Source organism: Vicugna pacos, chromosome 18, assembly GCF_048564905.1.
Source record: "Vicugna pacos chromosome 18, VicPac4, whole genome shotgun sequence".
NCBI lineage: Eukaryota > Metazoa > Chordata > Mammalia > Artiodactyla > Camelidae > Vicugna > Vicugna pacos.
Window position 1 is genome coordinate 22,407,923 of NC_133004.1, and position 23,445 is coordinate 22,431,367.

General features: G+C 46.4%; 1 protein-coding gene across 3 annotated transcripts in view; it reads left to right on the forward strand.

The window, feature by feature from the left end:
• Positions 1 to 8,508: 8,508 nt before the first annotated feature.
• The window catches only part of C18H16orf96 (chromosome 18 C16orf96 homolog), a 34,879-nt gene continuing 19,942 nt past the window's right edge, over positions 8,509 to 23,445 (forward strand). For 2 of the 3 annotated variants that reach the window (XM_072942599.1, XM_072942600.1), the window contains exons 1-7: positions 8,509 to 9,046; positions 17,929 to 18,033; positions 19,189 to 19,269; positions 19,481 to 19,567; positions 19,679 to 20,753; positions 22,540 to 22,625; positions 22,977 to 23,087. In XM_072942599.1, the coding sequence (XP_072798700.1) occupies positions 8,594 to 9,046; positions 17,929 to 18,033; positions 19,189 to 19,269; positions 19,481 to 19,567; positions 19,679 to 20,753; positions 22,540 to 22,625; positions 22,977 to 23,087 (1,998 nt within the window). In that variant the 5' untranslated portion in view covers positions 8,509 to 8,593. The remainder of the gene's footprint in view (positions 9,047 to 17,928; positions 18,034 to 19,188; positions 19,270 to 19,480; positions 19,568 to 19,678; positions 20,754 to 22,539; positions 22,626 to 22,976; positions 23,088 to 23,445) is intronic. The other variant, XM_072942601.1, reaches the window with a different exon arrangement.

Below are 23,445 nucleotides of genomic sequence, written 5' to 3' on the forward strand. Positions count from 1 at the left end.
CAGGCCAACTCTGCAAAAATCTGTCTTTACACCCAGCACAGGACAGGAAGGGAGCACACCACCGCTGCAGAATCCGTGTTGTCAGTGATTGATTTATTTGAATTGTTGCAGATTCCCAGACCTTTAACATAGAAAAGAGCACTATGCATGCAGCATGATGCATTGTCACAAACTGAACACACCGAGGTACCCACCTCCCAGCAACCTGCTTTCCAAGCGTGAGGTCACCCCGGGGCCACCACGCTCCTGACTTCTTACAGCAAAGTTTAGTTTTCTCCCTTTCTGAAATTTTTATAGAGATGAATTTATATGATATGAGCTCTTTTGTATGTGGCTTCTCTGGCTCAATTTTATATCCATGAAAGTCATCCATCTTGTTGTACGTAGTTGTCAGTGTTTATTCTCATTGTCATATAATAGTCCATTATGTGAATAGACTGCAGTTTGTCTGTTTTGGTATTCATGGGCATCTGGGTGGGAATTTTTGGCTATTCTGATATTGTCACAGACTTTCTAGTACTTGATGTGAGCGTATTTCTGTTGAGTGCCCACCGAAGGGTGGAGTGGCTGGGTCATAGGGTATTCTTGTGTTCAGCTTTGTAGACCCTGCCACAAAGTTTCCCAAAGTGCTTCTACCAACTCACATTCCACCAGAGCACATGAGGGTTCTGTTGGTCATACCCTCACCAACACTTGGTATTGCCAGACCTTCAAATATAAATGCTAAATGATTCTAAATGGAAACATGAATGATATCAATGTTAACATCTGTATAACATTTCTATCATAAATATAGCCCATGAGAGTTAACAGCTCCTTTGTTAATTTGTCATCCAATTTAGCAAACATTTATTGAACCCTTTCTATGTGTTGAGCTGTGTGTTCTGGGGCTAGAGAGACAGAGATGGAGAAAGGTCTCTGTCCTGAAGGAACCCCAGGAACACCTTATCTTCAGGTCCCAGCTCAGACATCACCTCTGCAAACAAGCTTCCCTGATTGCCTGCTTCACTTTCTTCATAGCACACACATCATCTGAGTTACCCTATTTATCTATTTGTTTACTTGTTTTCTGTCTTCATGAAGGCAGGAATGTTGTCTTTTTGGTGTGCTCCAGCCCCTGGAACAGTTTCTGGCACATAATTGACTTTCAATAAATATTATTTACTCAAAGAAATGAGTGAATGAGTGAGTGAATAAGTGATTGACAGGATGAGAGCTGAATCTTAGATTCAAGTCCTGGTCCTGCCACTTATTAGCTATGTGTGACTTCCAGTGAATTATTTAAGTTTTCTGATCCTTACTTCCTCCTCTATAAAACAGAAGTGCTTGAACTGGCAGATTAAAGAACTAGTGAGCTTGAAGCTAGATTGATAGACATTATGCAATCTGAAGAATGAGGAGAAAATGAAGAAAATGAAACAAATGAAAATAAAATGAAAAATGAAAAGAACTTCAGGGAAATGTGCACCAACATACTTATAATGGGAGTATCAGAAGGAGAGGAGAGAAAGGAGAAGAAGAAATACTCAAAGAAATAATTCCTGAAAACATCCCAGATGTACTTAAAAAATTGATCTACACATCGAAGGGTGTCAACAGTCTCCAAGTGGGACAAATGCAAAGAGATCCACACCCATGTATGTCATAGTTAAAAGACAAAACGAACAAAATAACCTTGAAAAGATCAAGAGAAGAATGACTCATCACCCATCCTAATAAGATTAACAGCTAACTTATCATCAGAAACAATGGAGGCCAGAAGGCAGTGGGACAATATATTCAAAGTGCTAAAAGAATAAGGGTGATCCCTGCCTTGTAGTAGTATTGTTTGGATTAAAGAAATTGTGAATTCAGTGTCTGATCACAGTGGTTCCCTGAACACATTATTAAGGTGCATTGGGTGTAGCTTCAAATTTTCTTCAAGTTCTTTGGTGTTATTTGTTCTCTCCTATATGAGAAATCAGGGGTAGCTCAATATTGTTATGACAGATGGTAAAATCAGCCTTCCTATACTCACCTGGAGGTTGTCAAAAGAAGCAGATATCTCCATTTGTGCTCCTTCCTAGGAGAAAGTTTCTCTACAAATGACTGTTTTATTCATTCTGACATTTGGTATTTAATGAGCACCTATTATGTCCTTTTTGCTAGAAGCCATCTCCTATTGGAAGTAAGATATACTCTACCTCCAGGAACTCACAGATTAGTCAGGGAGAATAGCATTAATCAAATAGCTGTGCAGATGACCATGATAAGCATGTGAAGGAAAAACGTGAGAAATGTGAAGATTCCAGAGTAGAGGACATTTCCCAAATCAAGGGGGTGAGAAAGCTTCCCTTGGAAAATGATGGCTGAGCTGAAGTTTGAAGGATAAGTAGGAGTTCCCTTTCCCCAGTAAAGATGGGAAGGAAAAGTGTTTCAGGCAGGGAGACTATGTGTGCAAAGGGCCCAGGGCAGGAAGAATTAGGACAAGGACAGGGGGACTAAAAGAAAGTTAATTTGAAAATTATGTCAGGTAAGTGGTTAATATTCAGAAGATATAAAGAATTCCTATACCTCAATGACAACAACAAAAAACATCCCAATTAAAAAATGGGCAAAGGTCTTGATCAGCTGTTTCTCCAAAAAAGATATACAGATGGCCAATATGCACATGAAAAGATGCTCAACATCACTAATCATTAGGGAAATGCAAGTCAAAACTACATTGAGATACCACATCACACCTGTTAGGATGGCTATTACAAGAAAAACAGAAAATAGCAAGTTCTGTTGAGGATGCAGAGAAATTGGAACTTTTGTGTATTGCTGGTGGGAATGTAAAATGATAAAGTGGAAAACAGTATGGCAGTTTCTCAAAAAACTAACCATACAGTTACCACATGATTCAGAAATTCCATTTCTCTGGGTATATGCCCAAGAGAATTGAGAGGAGGGGCTTGAACAGGTTTTCAAATACACCCATGTTCGTAGCAGCATTATTCACAATAGCCAAAATATGAAAGCAGCCCAAGTAGCCGTCATCCACCAACAGATGAATGGATGTGCAAAGTGTGGTGTACAAATACAAGGGAGCGTTATTCAGCCACAAAAAGGAAGGAAATTTCTGACGTACGCTGCAGCATGGATTAACCTTGGGAACATTGTGCTAAGTGAAATAAGCCAGTCACAAAAGAACAAAAACTGTATAAGTCTGTTTCCATGAGATACCTAGATTAGTCAAGTTCACAGAGACAGAAAGTAAAAGGTTGGTTGCCAGGGGCTGGGGGAGATGGGATGGGGAGTTATTGTTTAATGGGGACAGAGTTTTTCATTTAGGAAGATGAGAAAAATTCTAGAGATGGATGATGATGATGACTGCACAACAGTATGAATGTAGTTGATGCCATGGAACTATGTACTTAAAGTTGTTAGAATAATTAAGTTTCGTGTTATGTATATTTTACCACAATTGAAAAAAAGAAAGAAAAGAAAATCAATGTGCTCTAGTCAGCAGAGGGAGCTTCTGTGAGTTGAGACCAAAGAGGTGAGAGAGTGTCCAGCCACATACCCTGTAGACCACGTCAAGTGGTTTGGTCTTTGTCCTAGGCACAGGTCTGCAGGACTAGCCATGGACAAGGAGGGGAGAGGATAGACCTGGGAGATAGTAAGGAGGAAAAGTCAATAGAGCCTGATGAAGGATGTGATGTGGGTGGCTGGGGGGAGGAAGGCATCTAGGAGACCCCTGGGCCTGTCCCACAAGCCCTGGAAACCTCTGGTCTGAGGCCTTATTAAGTGAGCTGGACAGTGTCTTGTCCAGGTACCAGTGCAAATGTAGGCTTATATTTTCTGTCCCCCAAGAAGAAATTTGGGTACCTACTGCCCTACTCCCACCTGGACACACCCTCCTGGGTGGTGGGCATCAGGGGACCCAGCAAGTCCAGGTTATGATTGGCTGTGGCCTCCCCTGGACACCCAGATGCCCCTCCCCACTGAGTTCCATCTGTGTTTTCCTCACGTTTAGCCAGCCTCATCAATGAACACTTTGAACCAGTCGGAAGTTCTTGGTTACAAGCAGCAGAAACTGACTCTGGTTACCTGAGCAGAAAAGGACTTGACTGGAAGGTCACAGTTGCTCACAGAGCCTATGTTTCTGGCTGGGGAGCCCAGCTCGAGTGGGAACCAGGAAGCTGGTTCTGGTCAAGATGCCACCCGGACAGCCTGCCTGGGAAGTTTAGTGTGCATTGTCCAGTGACCCAGCTGCTGGACCCTTGACTGCACTATAGTTGTCCTGAAAACTCCCTTCCCTTTCCATCCGCCCCTCATCCTAGTGAGATAAGGACTGAACGTGGTAAGTGGCTGAGTCACTGCAGTTCCACAGACCGCCCCCCAACACACACACACAGATGCCTCCCCCCAGGGCCTCACAGCTTTCTGCAGGTTAGTCCAGAGCTGATTTACATTGGAAAAGTTTTTTTTAAAACATTGCTCTTGAAATTCAGGACCAGGGACAGCAGTTGCCTTGTTGATCTTTCACATTTAACCACAAGGGAGACCTTGGTAGGTGGGGTGGGGTCTAACTGGAACTTTAGCTTCTGAGTAGGGGGTGGGCCACCTGCACCTGTCGTGCAATTCCCCACCTCCACCCCCACCCTAAATAAGCAGAATGTCCAGATACTCGGCACCCAGGAAGTGCACATGTTCACCACAAGCTCTAATCCTCCCCCAGCAGCCCTAGCCTCCCCGCTCAGTCCTTCCCAGAGCGAGAGAGGAAAGGTCACTTGGTCATCATTCTTAGCTCTTTATCCAGCAAGAAAGACAGTTTGTCTGGGCGAAGCGGAAGAATGGGACTGTGCAGAACTGATTTAATCATTGACCTCAATTTATTGGGAAGGGAAAAAACACTATTGCTTCTTTCCAATCACATTAATTGGCTTCTGGCTCCGACAGCCATTCAAAGAATGTCCCGGTGACAAGTTTGTCCTGAAATTGTCTGAATTAGGGTTCTGCCATCACAGCTGAGTGGTGCCAGCTCACAGATGCTGTGTGCTGACCTAAGGGCAAAATCCCTCCTCAGGAACACCAGACCCTCCAGGAAGCTGGGAACACCCTGTGGGTGGCCTCTTTCACACAAGCGGCCAAGTCTCCAGGTCTTACAGTTTTATAACAAGTTTTAATTTTCAGACCTGAGATGACATGAGTTTTAAACTTTATGGATCCTTTCAAGTCTAACACGGTGACTTTTTTTTTGCATTTCCATCATAAATGTTTTGATTTAGCAGCATCAGATCACCTGCAGCATGCACAACCTTCCCACATCTTGCTGTTCCTTAGTGTGAAATGAACGAACACCTGTGTGTATGTTGGTGCAGGCGGGGAGGGCCATGACCAGGTGCGGTGGTACACTGCTGGGGAGGCCACAAGGGTGTGAATCCCAGGGGCTATCTTTGGGGTACACATTGGAGGCTGGCTGCTCCAACAAGCCTATTTGTGTCCATCCCCCACTCTTGTTTTGTCGTGTTCAGTTTTATTCATAACTCCTTTCACTCCCTGAGGTTATTTTTGTCCTTTCTTGCAAAATAAGTGTCTGTCTCCCCCACTAGCCTGCACACTCCATGAAATCAGAGACCTCCTCAGACCTCATTGAGATCCCCTTCGTTATTAAAAGCAGCATCTGACACACAATAGGTGCTCAGCAAATATTGGTGGAAGGAAAGAATGAAGAGTCAGTGCCAGGTCCAGTGCCGGCTGCTGGGAAACATATCAGTATCTCTGTGGTGTGCTGGCAGCCCTTATCTTGAAGGCCTGAGACGAGATTGGGCTGTTTGAGGTGAGTTCCCACCTCCCTGAAGGTGGAACGTGGGCTGATTCAGTAGCTTCGCTTCCTTGGATCCTGGAGGAGCACACACTGTGGGCCCTGGGGGCTACCAGCATGTCTTCCTAAATGCTCGTGTCTTGGCTTCAGAGTGAGCTGGGGACTAATAACACCCCTGCCCACCAGGACTACTAAGACGCAGACCTCCCAAGACACAGGAGCGGCTTCAGGTGCTGGCTATCCCCCCAGATGGCAAAGAACTGCTTGGTTGTTACACCCACTTAGCCAGCCTGGCCCCCAGGGTCCGAGAATTGCTTTGGATTCTGTTGCTCACATTTTTTGTAAGGCCTGTGGGGAGTGTGGTCTGGCCCCACCTCTCCAGCCTTGTTGCTACACTAAAACTGCCCATTTCCCCTTTTCTTTCCTTACCTTCCCTTGCCCACCTGGGCAAGTCTTGCTTATGGTTCTGATATAATTCAGCTCCATGGTCCCCCATCTGCAGGTCCAAAGTCCAAAAACCCTGACCGCTGACCCTTGGATTTTGCCTAAGGTCTTGCCCCTCCAGCCAAGACCACGAGGAACCCAGCTGTCCTTGAGCAAAATTAGGTTTATGGATTTTTGCCACAAGGGAGAACACACACCATGAGTGTTCTGATCACCTCCTGTTGTTGGGGAGGGACCCTGCCCTCAGTAGTGCCACACCTGGCACTGCACAGGTGAGATCCACACGTATACTGGCAGTGGGAGAAAGAGGGCACTTGGGGTTGCTCTGGGGAGCAGAGTGAACCTGCAAGGGCTGTAGATGCAGGCTTTGTGGTAATGGGGGTGGAGTGGGTGCTCCCTGAGTCCTGCAGGAGGATGTGATGGGCTAGTCTGAGTAATTTCACAGGCTGGCAGGGAACTGAAGACCCTCAGGCTGAGGACTGGGTGGAATGCAGCTGGTCTGTCGGGTTGGGGAACTAGTGGTGGGGGGCCCTTCCTGCTTGGGGTGGGGAGCACATCTGACAAGAGCAGGGGAACTCAAGGGGGCCTTTGAGACCCAAAGATGTCAAGGCAACACTTTCATTTTCAGTCTAACAAGACAGTGGGGAACCCAGGGGCATCTCACGAAAGGGTTAAAGTAGTAGGACTTGTTCTAGAATCTGGGCCCTTGTTAGGTGATGGGAGCAGTGTCCTGGATTGGGTGCTGTCAGGAAGCAGAGGTAATTCTATGACCTGTTTACAATGTTGTGTCAATTTCTGGTGTACAGCACAATGCTTCAGTCATACATGAATATACATATATTCGTTTTCATATTCTTTTTCACTGTAAGCTACTACAAGATTTCTAATTTAATTCCCTGTGCTATACAGTATAAACTTGTTTGTCTATTTTATATATACCAGTCAGTATCTGCAAATCTTGAACTCCCAGTTTATCCCTTCCCACTCTGTTCCCTGCTGGTAACCATAAGTTTGTTTTCTATGTCTGTGAGTCTGTTTCTGTTTTATAAATAACTTCTTCTTTTTTTTTTAAGATTCCCCATATGAGTGATATCATATGGTATTTTTCTTTCTCTTTCTGGCTTACTTCACTTAGGATGACAATCGCCAGAGCCATCCATGTTGCTGCAAATGGCATTATTTTATTATTTTTTATTAACCAGTCTTATCTTGAAGGCAGGAGGAACAAAGTGAAGCTAACAGTCTAGCTGGTCGAGGAGCAGCGGTCACTTGCTCAGCCAGGACAGGGGCCATGTGGCTGTGTTTGTGGTTTGGACCACGTTCTGTTCTTGTCTCAGCTCAGGCATGATCACGACTGGTCTTGTTTGATCTGAGCCCATCATGGGGCAGAGCAGCCCTGTTGGTCCAGATTTTGTGAGGTTGAGTTCACAGGAGTGGACCAAGGCCCCTCTAACCAGGCCAGCTCCCCTGTCCAGGCTACTTTTTGCTCTTCCTCCACACTCCACCGTCTTCTAGCCAAGGGCAGAGGAGTCGGCCCGGAGGGCGCTCATCTCGGTGTCCAGAGCTTCCCCATTGCCAGAGGGAGCGGGTCAGGAGGTTGTACAGAAGATGCCGTCGTAGCTGGACCTTCTTTTGTGCAGGCGAGCTGTCCGATCCTCTTGTGGGGCTCTCAAGACTCTGGACAGCAGACATCAGCCACTGCCACACGGGCGGTTGTCAGAAACAGAAACAAAACTATCCTGCCAATGGCCCTCAGTTGCCAAACCCAGGCCATGAAAACTGCCCCAGAGTCAGGCTGGTCTTTCTCTAGAGACACCACTGTCTACCGGACCCGTGGTGTCTGTGTAGTATTTACACAGGTGCTACGACAAGTGTCTGCTACAACACAAATTCCCTGTTGGTTAGACAAGAAGAAATTCTGCCCTTTCTGATCTGAAACTTGGTTTGTGGGGCTTTCAGAGCAGGAACCTGGAGTTTCTTAACTCCAAGAACTCTGTCTTCTGTCCTAAGGTTGTAGAGGCTTCTAGGGAGAGAGCTGCTTCTCTGTCAACCTTCCCTGCATGCTTCTTGGAAAGGGTCATTGGTCTTACATAACCGAAGGACTTGAATTAAAAGGCGACTGTCAGTCTGTTGGAACAGTCCTCATCTGTTAACTGAGCAGCTACTCTGCCCATTCCAGGCTCTTGGAATCACGCCTGCTTAGCCACATTCTCTGGTGTCCTAGCAACCGGAACCTCCTGAGCTCCAGCTGGGACAGAGGCCATTTCCTCCCTGACTGCCGAGACTTGCAGGCTCCCCAGGCCCCTGAGGACCTGTCTGTGCAGCTTGCAGGTCCATTGTAAGCCACTGCTTGTCCCCATGGATGCCCAGGACACCCAGGACCCCGACAAAACAACTTTCTCACTCACGTTCTCTGAGCTGGTCAACATCGCCATCCCACAGGGCGGGGTGGTGAACTTCAAGGCCCTGTACCTCCTGCTCCAGGGCATCCTGGAGCACATCCACATGGCCGAGCTCAGGAAGGTCCTCTCAGGGGACGAGGACTTCCTCCAGACCTCGCAGGCCATGTTCGTGCCCCGAGAAGGAGACGCCCAGCCCATCCTTAACCCCTTGAAGAGGCTCGGCAACATCTTCGACCACGTAGTGAGCCGCATGGACAACATAGAGGGCCAGCCTGCTCTGCTGCAGGAAATGCCCTCCACCTCCCAGCTGCTGGAGGCCAGCCAGGGCACTCGCCAGCCCGCCCGGGACCTGTGGCACCTGATAAAGCTCCGGAAGATGGTGGAGGGCAATGAGGAAGCCATGGCCAAGGTAGGCTGCCCGGCCTCCAGGAGCTTCCTGCCCCTGTGGCTCTCCTGCCAGGCCTTTCACTCTCACCTTGTACCCCTTATGATGGGCTCGTCCCTTCAGTGGGGCCGGGGTACTGTTTGGCTTTGGATTAGGCAGAACGAAGCTTCAAGCTTGCAGTCTCCATCCAGTTTTGAGCAAAGAAGCCAGACACAGAAGGCTGCATGTTGTGTGAAATGTTCAGAGTGTGCACACGCACAGAGACGGAAAGCAGATGGGTGTTTGCTGGGGGCTGGAGGGACAGGGAGTGGGGAGGGATGGCCGAGTGAGTGGTTACTGGGTTTCCTTTTGGGGTGATGACGAGGATGGAGACCATCCATCACACAGAGGAGTCATTCCAGGATGTGTTAACACTCTTTTATTTTAATTTTTCAGTTTTTTAAATTGAAGTATAATTTATTTGCAATGTTGTGTTAGTTTCTGGTATACAGCATAGTGATTCAGTTATACATACATATATATTCTTTTTCATTACAGGTTATTACAAGCTATTGAATATAGTAGGACCTTGTTGTTTATCTATTTTTTATGTAGTGGTATGTATCTGCTAATCTCAGACTCCTAATTTATCCCTCTCTCTACCTTACCCCTTTGGTAACCGTAAGTTTGTTTTCTATGTCTGTAAGTCTGTTTCTGTTTTGTAAATAAGATCATTTGTGTCCTTTTTTAGATTCTACATGTAACTGATCATATGATATTTGTTTTTCTCTGATTTACTTCACTTAGTATGATCATCTCTAGGTCCATCAATATTGCTGCAAATGGCATTATTTCATTCTTTTTATTGTGTGTGTGTGTGTACACGTATGTACCACAACTTCTTTATCCGATTATCTGTTGATGGACATGTAGGTTGTTTCCATGTCTTGGCTATTGTAAAGAGTGCTGCTGTGAACATTGGGGTGCATGTATCTTTTCAAATTAGAGTTCTTTCTAGATATATATCCAGAAGTGGGATTGCTGGATCGTGTAATAACTCTATCTTTTTTTTAAACATTTTTATTGATTTATAATCATTTTACAGTGTTGTGTAATAACTCTATCTTTAGTTTTTTAAGGGAATCTCCATACTGTTTTCCATAGTGGCTGCACCAAATTACATTCCTACCAGCAGTATAGGAGGGTTCCCTTTTCTCTGAGCCCTCTCTAGCATTTACTGTTTGTGGGCTTTATATATATGTTAGGGGGAAGGAGGTAATTAGGTTTATTTATTTATTTTTTTAATGGAGATAGTTGGAATTGAACCTAGGACCTTGTGCATGCTAAGCACACACTCTACTACTGAGCTATACTCTCCCCCTGTCTGTGGACTTAATGATGGCCATTCTAACTGGTGTGAGGTGATTCCTCACTGTAGTTTTGATTTGCATTTCTCTGATAATTAGTGATATTGAGCATCTTTTCATGTCCCTATTGGCCATTTGTATGTCTTCATTGGAGAAATGTCTGTTTAGGTCATCTGCCCATCTTTTGATTGGGTTGTTTTATTGTTGTTGAGTTAAATGAGCTGTTTGTGTATACCACTCTTCTTTTTAAAATTGAGGTGAAAGTCACATACCATAAAATTAACCAAGTTAATGTTAACAACTGGGTGGCATTTGGTCATCGCTCATGTGCAAACACCACCCCTATCTCATTCTAACCATTTCCATGGCTCCGAAAGGAAACCCCGGGCTACTCATCCCTGCCCATTCCTCCCCTCTTCCATCTCTGGCAACACTAATATGCTTTCTGGCTCTAAAGATTTACCAGTTCTGGACATTTCATATGAATGGAATCATGCAGTATATGTTCTTTGTGTGTCTGGCTTCTGTCCCTGAGCATCATGTTTTCAAGGTTCCCCTGCACGGTAGCAGGTGTCTGTGCTTCATTCCCCTTCATGGCTGAATTATATGGACAGACCACGTTGGGTGCAGCCATTCACCAGCTGATGGGCTTTTGGGCTGAGACTCTTTTTAAACAAAGGCAATGCGTTATTTGAAGGACGCCGGAGTTTCTCATGGGCACCAAGGAAGAAGTGAGAGGACAGGCCTCACAGGGTGGGAGGGTTCGTAGATCTCCTGTGTTCTCGAAAACAGCCCTTAACCTATTTCAGCATCCACTCACCAATCTCTGGGTCTTTTGATTATCATTTTAGGATAAGAGAACGGGAGGGCACACCTAGGGTCAGGTGTCCACTCCCAGCCAGGCAGTCAGTGTCAGGCCTAAGACCTAGAGCTCCTGCGAGCCAGCTCCCACTGCCTGAACTGGCAGGTACCCCAAAAGGTGTCAATACCCAGGGGCCACTGGGCTTCACTGCTGACCTGGGGGCTGAAAAAGATGGGAACCCTGGTGCAGATGTTTGTAGAGGTGACAGAAAAACAGACAATGCAAGCTCCCTTCCTAAAAACTGGAAATGCTGAGCCATGAGAAGCAAAGGCCAGAGTCCGCCAGCGGATGCTCCTGGGTCCCACACCCCCATATCCTAACTGTCCCCCTCACCATGGCTCCTCCACTTGGCCCTTTCCCCAGGGAAATGATCCTGAGAACAAGTGCTTGCTGTGTGCCAGCTAAGCTGGATGCTACATCTGTTTGCTCCTTTAATCTTCATAGCAACTCTGTGATGCAGGCGCTGTCATTACCCCCAAGTTTACAGATGAGGAAACTGAGGCACAGAGAGGTTAAGTAACCCACTTGGGGTCAGAGTGTTAGAAGAAAGGGGGCCAGTGCCAACCTGGGCCGAGTGGGTGGGCTGAAGGTGTAGGGATGTGGGTGCTGAGATGCCCTGCCACTTACCCCTGGAAGTGGGGGGATGGCCACGGCTTCCTCCTCCCAGGATTGTTTCAACAATTAAAACTAAACAAGATAAAGCTTGGGAACTGCTTAGACAGAGCGGGGTGTCCAGTCTGTCCAGGGAGGGCTGATGTGGGAAAGAGGCAAAGCTACATGGTGTGAACCTTAAATCATCGTGCTCCGTGGGAGCAGCCAGCACAGAGGACCACACAGTGCATGATTCTGTTCATACACAACACCCAGAAGAGGCAGGTCTGTAGGGACAGAAAGCAGCAGCTGCCAGGGGCCGGGGGACTGAGGGCTGGTGGGCGTGGACTTTCTTTTGGGGTGATGAAAACGTTCTGGAACCAGATAGTGGTGACGGCTGCACAACCTTTCGAATGCACCAAATGCCACTGGATTGCTCACTTTAGTATCATGATATGTATTTTACCACACACACAACAAGCAGAGATTGGCAGAATCCATTAAAAGAAAAAAAATCCTCTAACTATATGCTGTCCCCAAGAGACACACGTTGATGCAAAGACAAATAGGTTGGAAGTAAAAGGATAGCAAAAGATATTCCGCACAAGCAGGAGCCAGAAGACAGCTGCAGTGACTGTACTAATACCAGATAGAAAGGACTTTAAGACAAGAATTGTCACTAGAGGCACAGAAGGATGCATGGGTGACTGACGATCTCAGAGCTGGAGAGGCAGACACAGTGTCCGAGGGGCCAGCCCCTCCAAAGCAGCCTGCCCCCAGCCTGTCTTGATGGGTGAAGGCTTCTAGAATGCACAAGAACCCGGAGTGACCCAACCAGCTCATAATGGGGGCTGGTAGGCAGGTTCGGACCGATCGTGCAGCCCTCAGAGGACTGTTTGTGCACCTAGGAATGTTGCTGCCGTTAGAGAATGTCACCAAGTCCCAGCCTGGCTGAGGTTGCCAGGGTTACCACTGTGACCCATTGTAGGGGTTGCCATGGCAGCTGGTTCTAGGATGGTGCAAGCTGCTTAGCTAAGAGTCTGCACACACACACCCCCATCCCCGCCCACGTCAGCCAGGCTGGCAGACCAAATGCCACCCTTTTCAGGGAAAGGCAAGCCCACTTGCCCCAGCACCCACCCCAGACAGGGAGATTGGTGTCTGGGAAACCAGCGCAAGCAGCCAGGGGGCTTCTGGAGAGGTTTGGGAGGACTCACAGGTGTGGCCCGAGGGCTGGTGCCCTTGATCAGTACATCGCTGGATTTAGGGGTTCAGGCAGGGCAGTGAGTCCTCATTAAGCAGGCTTTGTGCAGGGTTTCTCTCCCTGAGCACAACTGACACGTGGGCCAGAGCATTCTTTGTGGTGGAGACCGTCCTGGGCACTGCGGGATGTGGAGCAGCATCCTTGGCCTCTACCCACTAGGTGCCCAGAGTGCCCTGTAGTCATGACAACCAGAAATGTCTTCAGACGTTGTCACATGTCCACTGGGGGCCAAACCACCCCCCTGGGAACTGCTGAGTTAGAAGAGCTGGGCTCCCTGCTTGCTGTGAATGGTTCCCATGACCCCAGGTTCCGCTCCCCACAGCCTGCCCATGCCAGGGAGCTCTTCCAGAATTGCAGGTTCCCAGGCTCTGCCCACATCTCCCAAGCAGCCCCAAATGTGAGTTTTGAAAAGCTGCACTTGGAAGCCTGGGGCTGTCTCCTTGAGGCCTCTTTACCTCGTCTGTGATGATGACCCAAGGAGAAAATGAGGGGCCGTGTCCACTGTTTGTTATTAAGAGTGTCCTGGCTACTGATCCTGTTTCCATCAATAAACTCGTGGGTCCTATTAGGGGATTATAACAACTCGTTGCTGCTTTTTTTGAAATTTCAAAACTCCCTCCCTATTTCACTCCCCCAACCAAAACTCGCCTGCTGTGTATCCCACAATTTAAAGGATTTTAAATGTAAATTGGCTTTTGAGAATTTCAGAACAGAGCTTAAGGGCAGGGAAGACACTGTGGGGTTTTGGAGAATCAAGTGGAAGTCACTGCAGTAATAGCAGTGAACTTCCTGCACTGGCAACACCCTCTCCTGGGGCTGGGAAGAGCTTCTGCCTTCCTCAGTCCCTGGGAAGGAAGTGGCATTAGCATTCCCGTTTCCCCAGAGCTCTGGCGCCAAGGTCCTGTAGACCAGTCTCTCGGGTTGTTCAAGGGAGTGTTTGCCTTAGACCCCCTTATCAGCCCCTGAAGGCTCCTGTGAGCGCTTGGCCCCCAGGCCTATATTCTTGAAGCCCTCTTCCGAAAGAGAGAGAGAAAGAGAGTCTGGACATTCTCCTTCCAGGAAGGGCAGTTTTCTAGAACTCGTTTCCCTGAACTCGGCTCCATCCCAGCCCTGATTGTGGCCTGAGAGGCCAAGTGGGCCCTTCCTGGGGTCTGGAGTCAGGGCATGGCCCCCGCTTATGAGAAGCAGGCTGGGTCTGGGTGAGAAACCTTCGACTGCATTTCATAGCAGAGCAGCATCCCCTGAGAAAAGAATCCTCCTCCCCTCATGTGCAGCCCTTACCCGTGGAGCAGCCCTCAGGAAGCCTGGCCATCTCTTCCGGGCTTGCCCTGTACTTACCCGTGGTGGCGGTGGACTCCTGCTTGGGTAATTTGGTCCCCTTGTTACATCCAGAGAGACACGGGGAGAGGGAAGCATCTGTGCACGGGGTGGGGGGCTGGACCTCACAGATTTCTCTGAAAAGAATTTTTTCCATCTACAGCAGATAAGGATTTGTAAAATCTGTCTCTTAATACCGTTATCACTCCCGGCAAAATTAACAACTCCCGAATACCATCCAATAGACAGTGTTGAAATGTCTCCCCGTTGTGTCTAAAGCAAAAGTGCTATTTTTAAAAACCTTGTTGAGTTATATTCCATATACTAGTAATTTCATCCATTTAAAGTGTACAATATTATGTTATATGTCAATTATACTCCAATGAAAAAGGTATACTGTGCAGTGATTTTAGCATATACACAGTTACATAGCTATCACTGTCAATTTTAGAACATTTTCAACAGCCCAGAGAGAACCCCATTAACCATTAGCTGTCATTCTTCATTCCTGCACCTCCTTGAGCCCCATAATGTTTTCATGTTTATCTGTAGCATGTACCTGTATTTTTTTTCACCAAATAACCTATCATATGAGTAGGCCAGTTTTTGTTTATCAGTTGATGGATATTGGGTTGTTTTCACTCTTTGGCTATTAGGGATAATGCCACTGTGTTCTGTTTTGTTTTGTTTTGGGGAGGAGGTAATTAGATTTATTTACATACATCTATTTCTAATGGAGGTACTGGGGGTTGAACCGAGGACCTCATGCACGCTAAGTACTTAATCTACCGCTAAGCTATTCCCTCCCACCACAGGAATAATGCCACTATAAACATTGCTATACAAATTTTTCTGTGAACATATGCTTTTATTTCTACCTACCTAGAGACAGAATCTCTGGATCACATGGTAGCTCTGTTTCAAGCTTAGGGAACTGCCAGCCTGTTTTCCAAAAAGGCTGTACCATTTTACATTCCTGCCAGCAGTGTGTGAGGATTCCAATTTCTCCTCATCCTCATCAACCCTTCTTATTTTCTGTCTTTAAAAAATTTTTTTTTAATTTATTCATTTTTGAGGGAGGAGGTAATTAGGTTTATTTAATTTTTTTTTTAATGGAGGTACTGGGGTTTGAACCCAGGACCTCGTGCATGCTAAGCACATGCCCTACCACTGAGCTACACCCTCCCCCCATTTTCTGTCTTTTTGATGCTAGCCATCCTAGTGTATTTCATTGTGGTTCTGATTTGCATTTTCCTGGTGACTAATGATGTGCATCTCTTCATATTCTTATTGGCCATTAGTATCTCATCTTTGGAGAAATGTCTGTTCAGATCTTTGCCCATTTTTAATTGGATTATTTGTCTTGTATGTTGCTAAACTCAGTTTGCTAATATTTTGCTGAGGATTTTTGCATCCATGTTTTAGTTTTCCTGTGATGTCTTTGTCTGATTTTTGTATTGGAATAATACTGGTTTCATAGAATATGTTCGGAACGCTTATGTTTTTTGGAAAAGTTTGTGAAGAATTGGTATTAATTCTCCTTTCAGTGTTTAATAGAAGTCAGTGGTGAAGCCATCTGGGCCTGAGCCTTTTTTTGTGCTTAGTTTAAAAACAAAATTGCTACTTCAATCATTTTATTTGTTTTTGGTCTATTCAGTTTATCTACTTCTTCTTGAGTTAGTTTTGGTAGTTTATGACTTTCTAGGAATTTGTCCATTTCATCCAGCTTATCTAATTTGTTGGCATACAATTATTCATAGTATTCCTTTATCTTTCTTTTTATTTCTGTAGGGTCAATAGCAACGTTCCCTCTTTCATTTCTCATTCTAGTAATTTGAGTCTTCTCTCTTTTTCTTGGTCAGTCTAGCAAAGGGTTTGCTAATTTTATTGATCTTTTCCAAGAACCAGCTTTCATTTTACTGATCTCGTCTATTATTTTTCTATTCTCTATTTCATTAGTTTCCACTCTAATCTTTATTGTTTCACTTTTTCTACCTGCTTTAGGTTTAGTTTGCGCTGCTTTTTCCAATGTCTTAAGGTGGAAGTTTAGGTTATTGATTTGCCATCTTTCTTCTTTGTTAATATAGTCACTTTCAGCTAAAATTTCTCTCTAAATGCTGCTTTAGCTGCATCCCATAAGTTTTGGTGTGTTTGTGTTTTCATTTTAATTCATCTCAGTATTTCTAATTTCCTTTGTCATGTCTTCTTTGACCCACTAATTATTTAGGAAAGCGTTATTTAATTTCCACGTATTTGTGAAATTCCAAAAGTTTCTTCTGTTATTGATTTCTACTTTAATTCCACTGTGCTTAGAGTACACATTTTGTGTGACTCCAGTCCTTTTTAAATTTACTGAACCTTATTTTATGGCTTAGCATATGGTCTGTTCTGCAGAATGTTCTATGTGGGAAGAATGTGTATTTCGCCACTGTTGAGTGAAGTGTTCTATTATGTCTGGTTGGCTTACAGTGATGTTCAAATCTGTTCAAATTTCCCTGCTGATCTTCTGTCTAGTTGTTTTATCCGTTATTGAAAATGGGATATTGAAGTTTTCGACAATTTCTCCTTTCAGTTCTGTCAGTTTTTGATTTCATATATTTTCATTGTTAAGTGCATGTATGTTTATTATATCTTCCTGATGGATTGACCCTATTATTATAAATATTCCTCTGTATCTTAGTAACAATTTTTATCTTAAATTCTATTTTGCCTGATATTAGTATAGCTGCTCTGATTCTCTTTCAGTTACTGCTTGCATGGTATTTCTTTTTCTGTCCTTTTGTTTCAACATATTTGTGTCTTTGAATCTAAAATGTGTCTCTTACAGACAGCATGAGGTTGGGTCATGCTTTCTTATCCATTCTGCCAATCTCTACCTTTTATGAAAATTTAATTTAATCCATTTACATTTAATGTAATTACCGAGAAGAAGGATTTCTGCCATTTTACTCTTTGTTATTTTTTTAGCTGAATGCCTAAATATGCACCAGGCCCCTTATATACATTATCACATTTTCTTTCATACCCGTTTTATGACTGAGGAGTCTAAAATCTAGGAAGATGCAGTAGCAGCCCCAGTCATTGGTGGTGCTAAGCTATGAGACCAGCATTGCACCCATCAGCTCTTGCCTGGAAGTTTCCTCCCTGCTCCTCTAGCTTCACCCTTTACCTTCCCAGGGCCAATCTATACATGAAGCCAGAAGGACCCTTTAAAAATGTAAATCCAATCATAACTCCCTTGTTGATCCTCCAGCGTTTCCCACATGCTTCATGATGAGTGACTCCTGCTTACTGAACACATTTAAACACAGGGTTGCCTCCTTCCCACCTAGGCCACCTGAGAGCTCAGAGCACAGCTGGCTTTTAGTGTCACTTTCTGTCCTCTGAGTATGTTCCAGCCTAGGCCTTGGAAGAACCGTGAGGACTTCTTGGACCATGGCATCACCAGAGAGCTTCTGCACTTTACTTGCCTTTTTCCCCCACCTACACCCAACTTCACATTTTCCCCTTCTCTCCCCTTCTCCAGGCCATGAAGATTCTGCAAGATTTGCTCTCTGACATTTACTCTCTCAAGGCCACCACTGAAACCCTCAAGAAGGATGTGGCCATGCTGAAGGACATGTTTGACAAGGTAGACCTTCCCTACCATCCTTCATACTGGCTATGCTGCTTGGACCTCTGGTGGTTGGGGTGACAGGATAAATCCAGAAAGCCTGTTCTTAGTCAAGAACAACTATGGGGGCAAGGGAAGGGGACTGACATGGCCCAACTACTTGGCCCTTCCCACTGAACTCTCTGCAGCTTCTACCATGATCTTCACCCCGCTGTGTTAAGACATCATTTGTTAAGTGCCAGAAGCCTAGTTCATCTTGGCTTAGGCAAAATAAAAGAATTTATTTTCTCATTTACTAAAAAGTTCAGGGATGCCTTCAGATACAGCCAGATCCAGGTTCTCATATCACATCAACATCTCTCCCTCAGTGATGCTTTCATCTGGGTTGGCTTCATTCTCAGGCACATACTCCCCAAGTCTTGGAAACTCCAGGCTTGTAGTCCACCAACTTAGCAGAAAGAGGACATGTCTTCCAGAAACCAAAAACTCTGTTTACATTGAGAAGTGGAGTAAGCCTAGCGTTGGCATACATTCTAGCTCCCTCTATAGTCACAGGACATCAACCCAGACATGTTCTAACTCCTTACCATGATGCGGAAGGACATGGAATCCCTGAAGTGTGAGGTCACAGCTGGCAAATCAGAGCTGGGCTCAGAAGCCAGGCCTCCACACACCCATGCTGGTGTTGTGGCTGAGGTTTTACAACTTGCCCCTAAATAACATGATTTAATGTATCATCCCTAATGCACAAGTCAGTGTACATATTTAACTGTGAGAACTATGAGAACTTCAGTCTTGTCTGGGTAGCTTCCATCTGAGCAAAAAGGACACTGTCAGGAAACTCTCATGAAACACTAAAAAAGACAGTTGGCCAAATCTGTTTGGGAAACCATGCCTTCCCAGTCCACCTCTTGGAGATTCTTAATGTACTTTGGCCCATTAAAGGTTCTGAGAAGTCTTGCAAGACAGAAACCTGTTGAATGCTTTTTAAGCCTAACATTTCCCAAAATTATTTGCCCAGAGAACCCTTTCCCACTCACTTGGAAACACTTGTTTTGGAACCTTCTTTCTTCTCCATCTCTTAGTCACCTAGAGCTAAGGCCTTTGTGTTTGAGGAAGCAGGGCTGGGACCAGAACCTTTACCCCTGATCACAGGCTTAATTCATTTGACAGATGCATCTGGAAAAAATGGATATTTTCTCTGAAGATTTGAAAGGGCAGGACCAGAAGATGAGTGCATTACAGCAGGAAGTGGTGAGGGCCCAGGATCCATGCTCTCACCTGAGTCCCCCACTCTCCAGGCCTAGGGGTACTGGGGGTGGAGGGTGGGGTAAGGAGGAGAACACAGTCTGGAAGGGCCCATTTATTTGCAAGTGTGCAGGGCAGCATGGAGAAGGGAGCCACCAAGGGCACAGACCCTCTGGGTTCACAACCCTTTTTCCCACTCTCCTTCCCCACCCCCTAGGCTTCTCTCCAGAACAAGGTAATCACTATCCCCCAAACTGAAGACATAGTACTCTGGAGCAGCCTCCACGAGGCCATGTTCACCCAGGTAAGTGAAGGAGGGGGAGGAGGGGCAGAATCTGAGGGTTGGGGAAAGCTGGGTGAGGGAGGAAGCAGGGGCCTGCCCAGCCCCCGTCCAGCTTGGCCCTCTTTTCCGCAGGAACAGGCTCCATCACTACTGGAAGATTCCGATCTGTGGCAGGTTGTAGAAGAGCTCCCAGAGACTGACCTTCCCCAGACCACCAGGTACCATGAAGCAGTCAGTCATGGCCAGGTCTCTGAGGCCATCCAGCACCCCAAGTTCCTGGAGACTACCTGGCATCACCAAACCCAAGGCCCGCTACCGGAGGAGGGGTCTGTCCAAGCAGCTCCCCCCGCTGGGGTGCAGGAGCCCCAGGTGCTTGAGCCTGGGTCTGTGCCTGGGCCAGGACCTGCCCTGGGTCCTCAGCCCACACCACCAGGACCCAGGCCTGTACCACCAGGAGGCTGGCCTCCTCCCAGGGGCTTGCCCGGGACTAGCACTGGGCCTCTCTGGGGCTACTTCCCACCTGCCCAGCTCCATGGCTTTGGGGCCCCACTCCCAGCCACGGAGCTGGGCTCAGCTTGGCCTCATTCACTGCAGTCCGTGTATCACCAGAAAGGGACATTCAAGCTCTCAGCTATCTCAGAAAAGGAAGAAGATGACTCCCTCCATGTGGGAGTCCTTCAGGACAGAGCCCCCAGGGCTGGGGCCCCTAAGAAAGCACTCCATAAGGGACCCCCGCCTGCCTTTCAGCAGACAAAATACAACACTGCCACCGCGGCTGCAACGACTTCAGCAGCCCGGTCAGCTAAGGCTGCCACCAGGCTGGTCGAGGACGTCCCTGCCACCAAATTGGCAAGCAAAGCTATGATCACAGCCTCATCCGGGCCTTTAGGAGTCCTTGCAGACATCCTGGGTGCAGGGTCCTTCCGTAGGGCCATGACCTTCACCGATGACAGTGAAACGGAAGACTTGCAGGAGAATGACTTTGAGGACATCCTCTATCCCTCATTCTCTCCTGCCAATGTCCCTCCCGACACGGCCCTGTCCCAGGCCATGCTGGCTGCCAGACAGGCTGTGACCCCTGAAGACAAGAAGAAGGCTGTCAGGCATTCCATGAACAACATAGCCCAGATGCCTATTAGACACGACACCCTGAAAGGAGAGTTTGCCCAGATGTCATCCAACCTGCAGCAGCGCATGACTTATCTAGGTAGGCCTGGCCTGGCTCTAGAAAGGGTGACAAGGGCTCAGGTCCTCCCTGTGGCCTCTGACAAGCACCTCCTCTCCTTTGTTTAGTTCCGCCAACAAAATCTACATTCAACCATTAGCTATTCATTCCTTTGGCTTAAGCTTTAGCCTCTTACTAGTCTATTCTTTTACAATGAGTGTAAAAGAGGTCTTATCTTAGAGGAGAGGGACAGTTAGGGTCTAAAGTTGGTGCTTAAGGAGGAAAATCACATGTCAAAATTACTCTTGGAAATTCCCTTTCAATAGCCCATAAAACAGTACTGCTGTACAGTGTTTTGATAAGTCAAGATCAACCAGAGTGTCCCACAGCACTGAATAGACCCCAGATGAAGTGGTCAATTTGGGATTAGGGACAACTGCTGGACAAACATACGTATCCTTAAAAGATCACAGTCATGTTCTAGGTGGCAGTAGCAGTAAATTTATGCTCCTATTTCACGTCCATGATGGGCTCATGTTCACTGCAGGGAGCAGGGAGCGGGGAAGAATGGCCCACTCTAGTGGTTCTCAACCTTAAGATCACCTCAGCATTCTGGGGGTTTGTTAAGGCACAACTGCTGGGCCCAGCCCCAGAGTTGCTGACCTGTTGATCTGGGTGGGGCCCCAGAGCTTCCCTTTCTAACCTGTTCTGGGAGATGCTGCTCATGCTGCCTGCTGGTCCGGGGAACCCAGTTTGGGATCCACTGTTTTACCCTCTTTGAATCCTGATCTTGCTTTTTTGCTCTCTGCCAAGTATAATAGTTGAATTAGCCGAAGTCAGATCCATATGTGGCTGGCTCCACTCCTGATGGGCAGTACCGTTCCACAAATCTTGAAAAAGTAGAATTTTGCACAGCTACCAGTGATATCCTGTGGCACAGCTAAGGTTGTGATAGTCATCAATTTAAATATACAACGTAAAGCCATAATAACCCAAACTCTACTTCTGACCAGCTGCCATTTTTGTTAAGAAAACTAAGAGGGGGCGCAGGGTATAGCTCAGTGGTGGAGCACATGCCTAGCAGGCATGAGGTCCTGGTTTCAATCCCCGGTACTTCCATTAAGTAAATAAATTAATAAACCTAATTACCTCCCCCTCTCAAATAAAAATAAAGATAGGGTGTAAATGCATCTTGGCTGCAATTTTTCATACCCTCCTACCTATGTCATGTACATTACTTTTTGGCCTCTCATCTGAAACTGGATAGAGGGTATTTTTTTTTTAACCCCTCTCCTTTGCTAAATCCTTCTTTCTATCTTGCTGTGGGATAATACACTTCATATACTCCCACAAGTAAGGTACTGAGGGCCACTTCTGGGAGGGGAGTAAATTCCAGAGAGGTTTCCCTAGGCCTGGGCTGTCTGCTAGGATAACCACAAGGCTGTCAGACACCTGAAACGGAGTGAGTTCAAGTTCCCATGTGTCCTAAGTACCAAGAGCAGACCGGATATTGAGGGCTTAAAACGAAAACAAGAATGTGAAATAGCTCATTAATCATTTTGTTGATCACATATTAAAATGATGCTATTTTGGATTATATTGGGTTAAGTAAAATATTTTCTTAAAGTTAATTTCACCTGCTTATTTTTAGATTTTTTTAATGTGGCTACTGGAAAATTTTAGATGACCTCAAAGGCCCCCAAGCTGACAAAACCTTTCTGTTGGAAGGCACTGCCTTGGACATCTCATAACAGAAACAGGTCGAGCTTTAGACAGAGCATCTTTCCCCATCCCTGTCCCCAACAGCCACCCCCTCTTTTGCTTTCAGCTAACATGGGAGCCTCTTCCAAGCTTGGGACAACCGTGGATGTATTGCAAGAAAAGATTGGCAACCTCCAGAAATCCAGGATGAAGGTCAGTGTCGCAGAGAGAAAAGGTATTTAAGAAGATGGTGACTTGAAGTGAGCTGGTGGCAGACTCCGTGACCAGAACTGGGAGGATGTCCTGCCCTCCCGGACCCAGCATTTGTCCTGGAGCTGAAAAGAGGCGTGGGGAGAGGGAGGGGCCCAGAAGACAGCTGCAGCCCCGTGGAGGCAGATCTCTCCAGCTGGTGCAGGGGTCCCAGTGTTGGGCAGCTGCATGGCCCCCCCAACGAATGTCTTAAGTGGCTTTTGGATGGCAGTCCGGGGACACACTTCAAGTCCCCTCCTGGCCATGGTGACCTGAGCAACAGAGGCTTTGGATGTCTGTGTCTCCCCTTTGTAGGAGGAGGAACTCGAGAGAATTTGGGGCCACCAAATAGAGATAATAAAGGACCACCACATTGTGCTGGACAAGGCGGTGGAGAAGCTCCAGAAGCGTCTGGATGACTTAAAGGTGTGAAGGTCTGGGAGGGCCTGAGGACAGATAGCTGAGAGGAGGGAAGCTTCCTCATTCAGACCTTCCCCAAGGGTTTCACAGACACCCAGAAGGCAGAACCAAGGACTCTACCCAGGCATTTTACTGTGTGTAAATTACACTTCCATGAAAAACAACCAAATCCCACCACCCCACCTCTACTCCCACACTTAAACAAGGGTCCTGAGCAGTATCTGTCTCCCCCACCGCTGGAGTCAGCCGCCCCTAGAAGGGTGCCTGGTGCGAAGTGAAGGCTCATAATGTGCTGAATGAACCAATGAATGAATAAGAGGATTTCTTGAGCCAACTGGTACTTTCATGACCTTTCCCATAAACC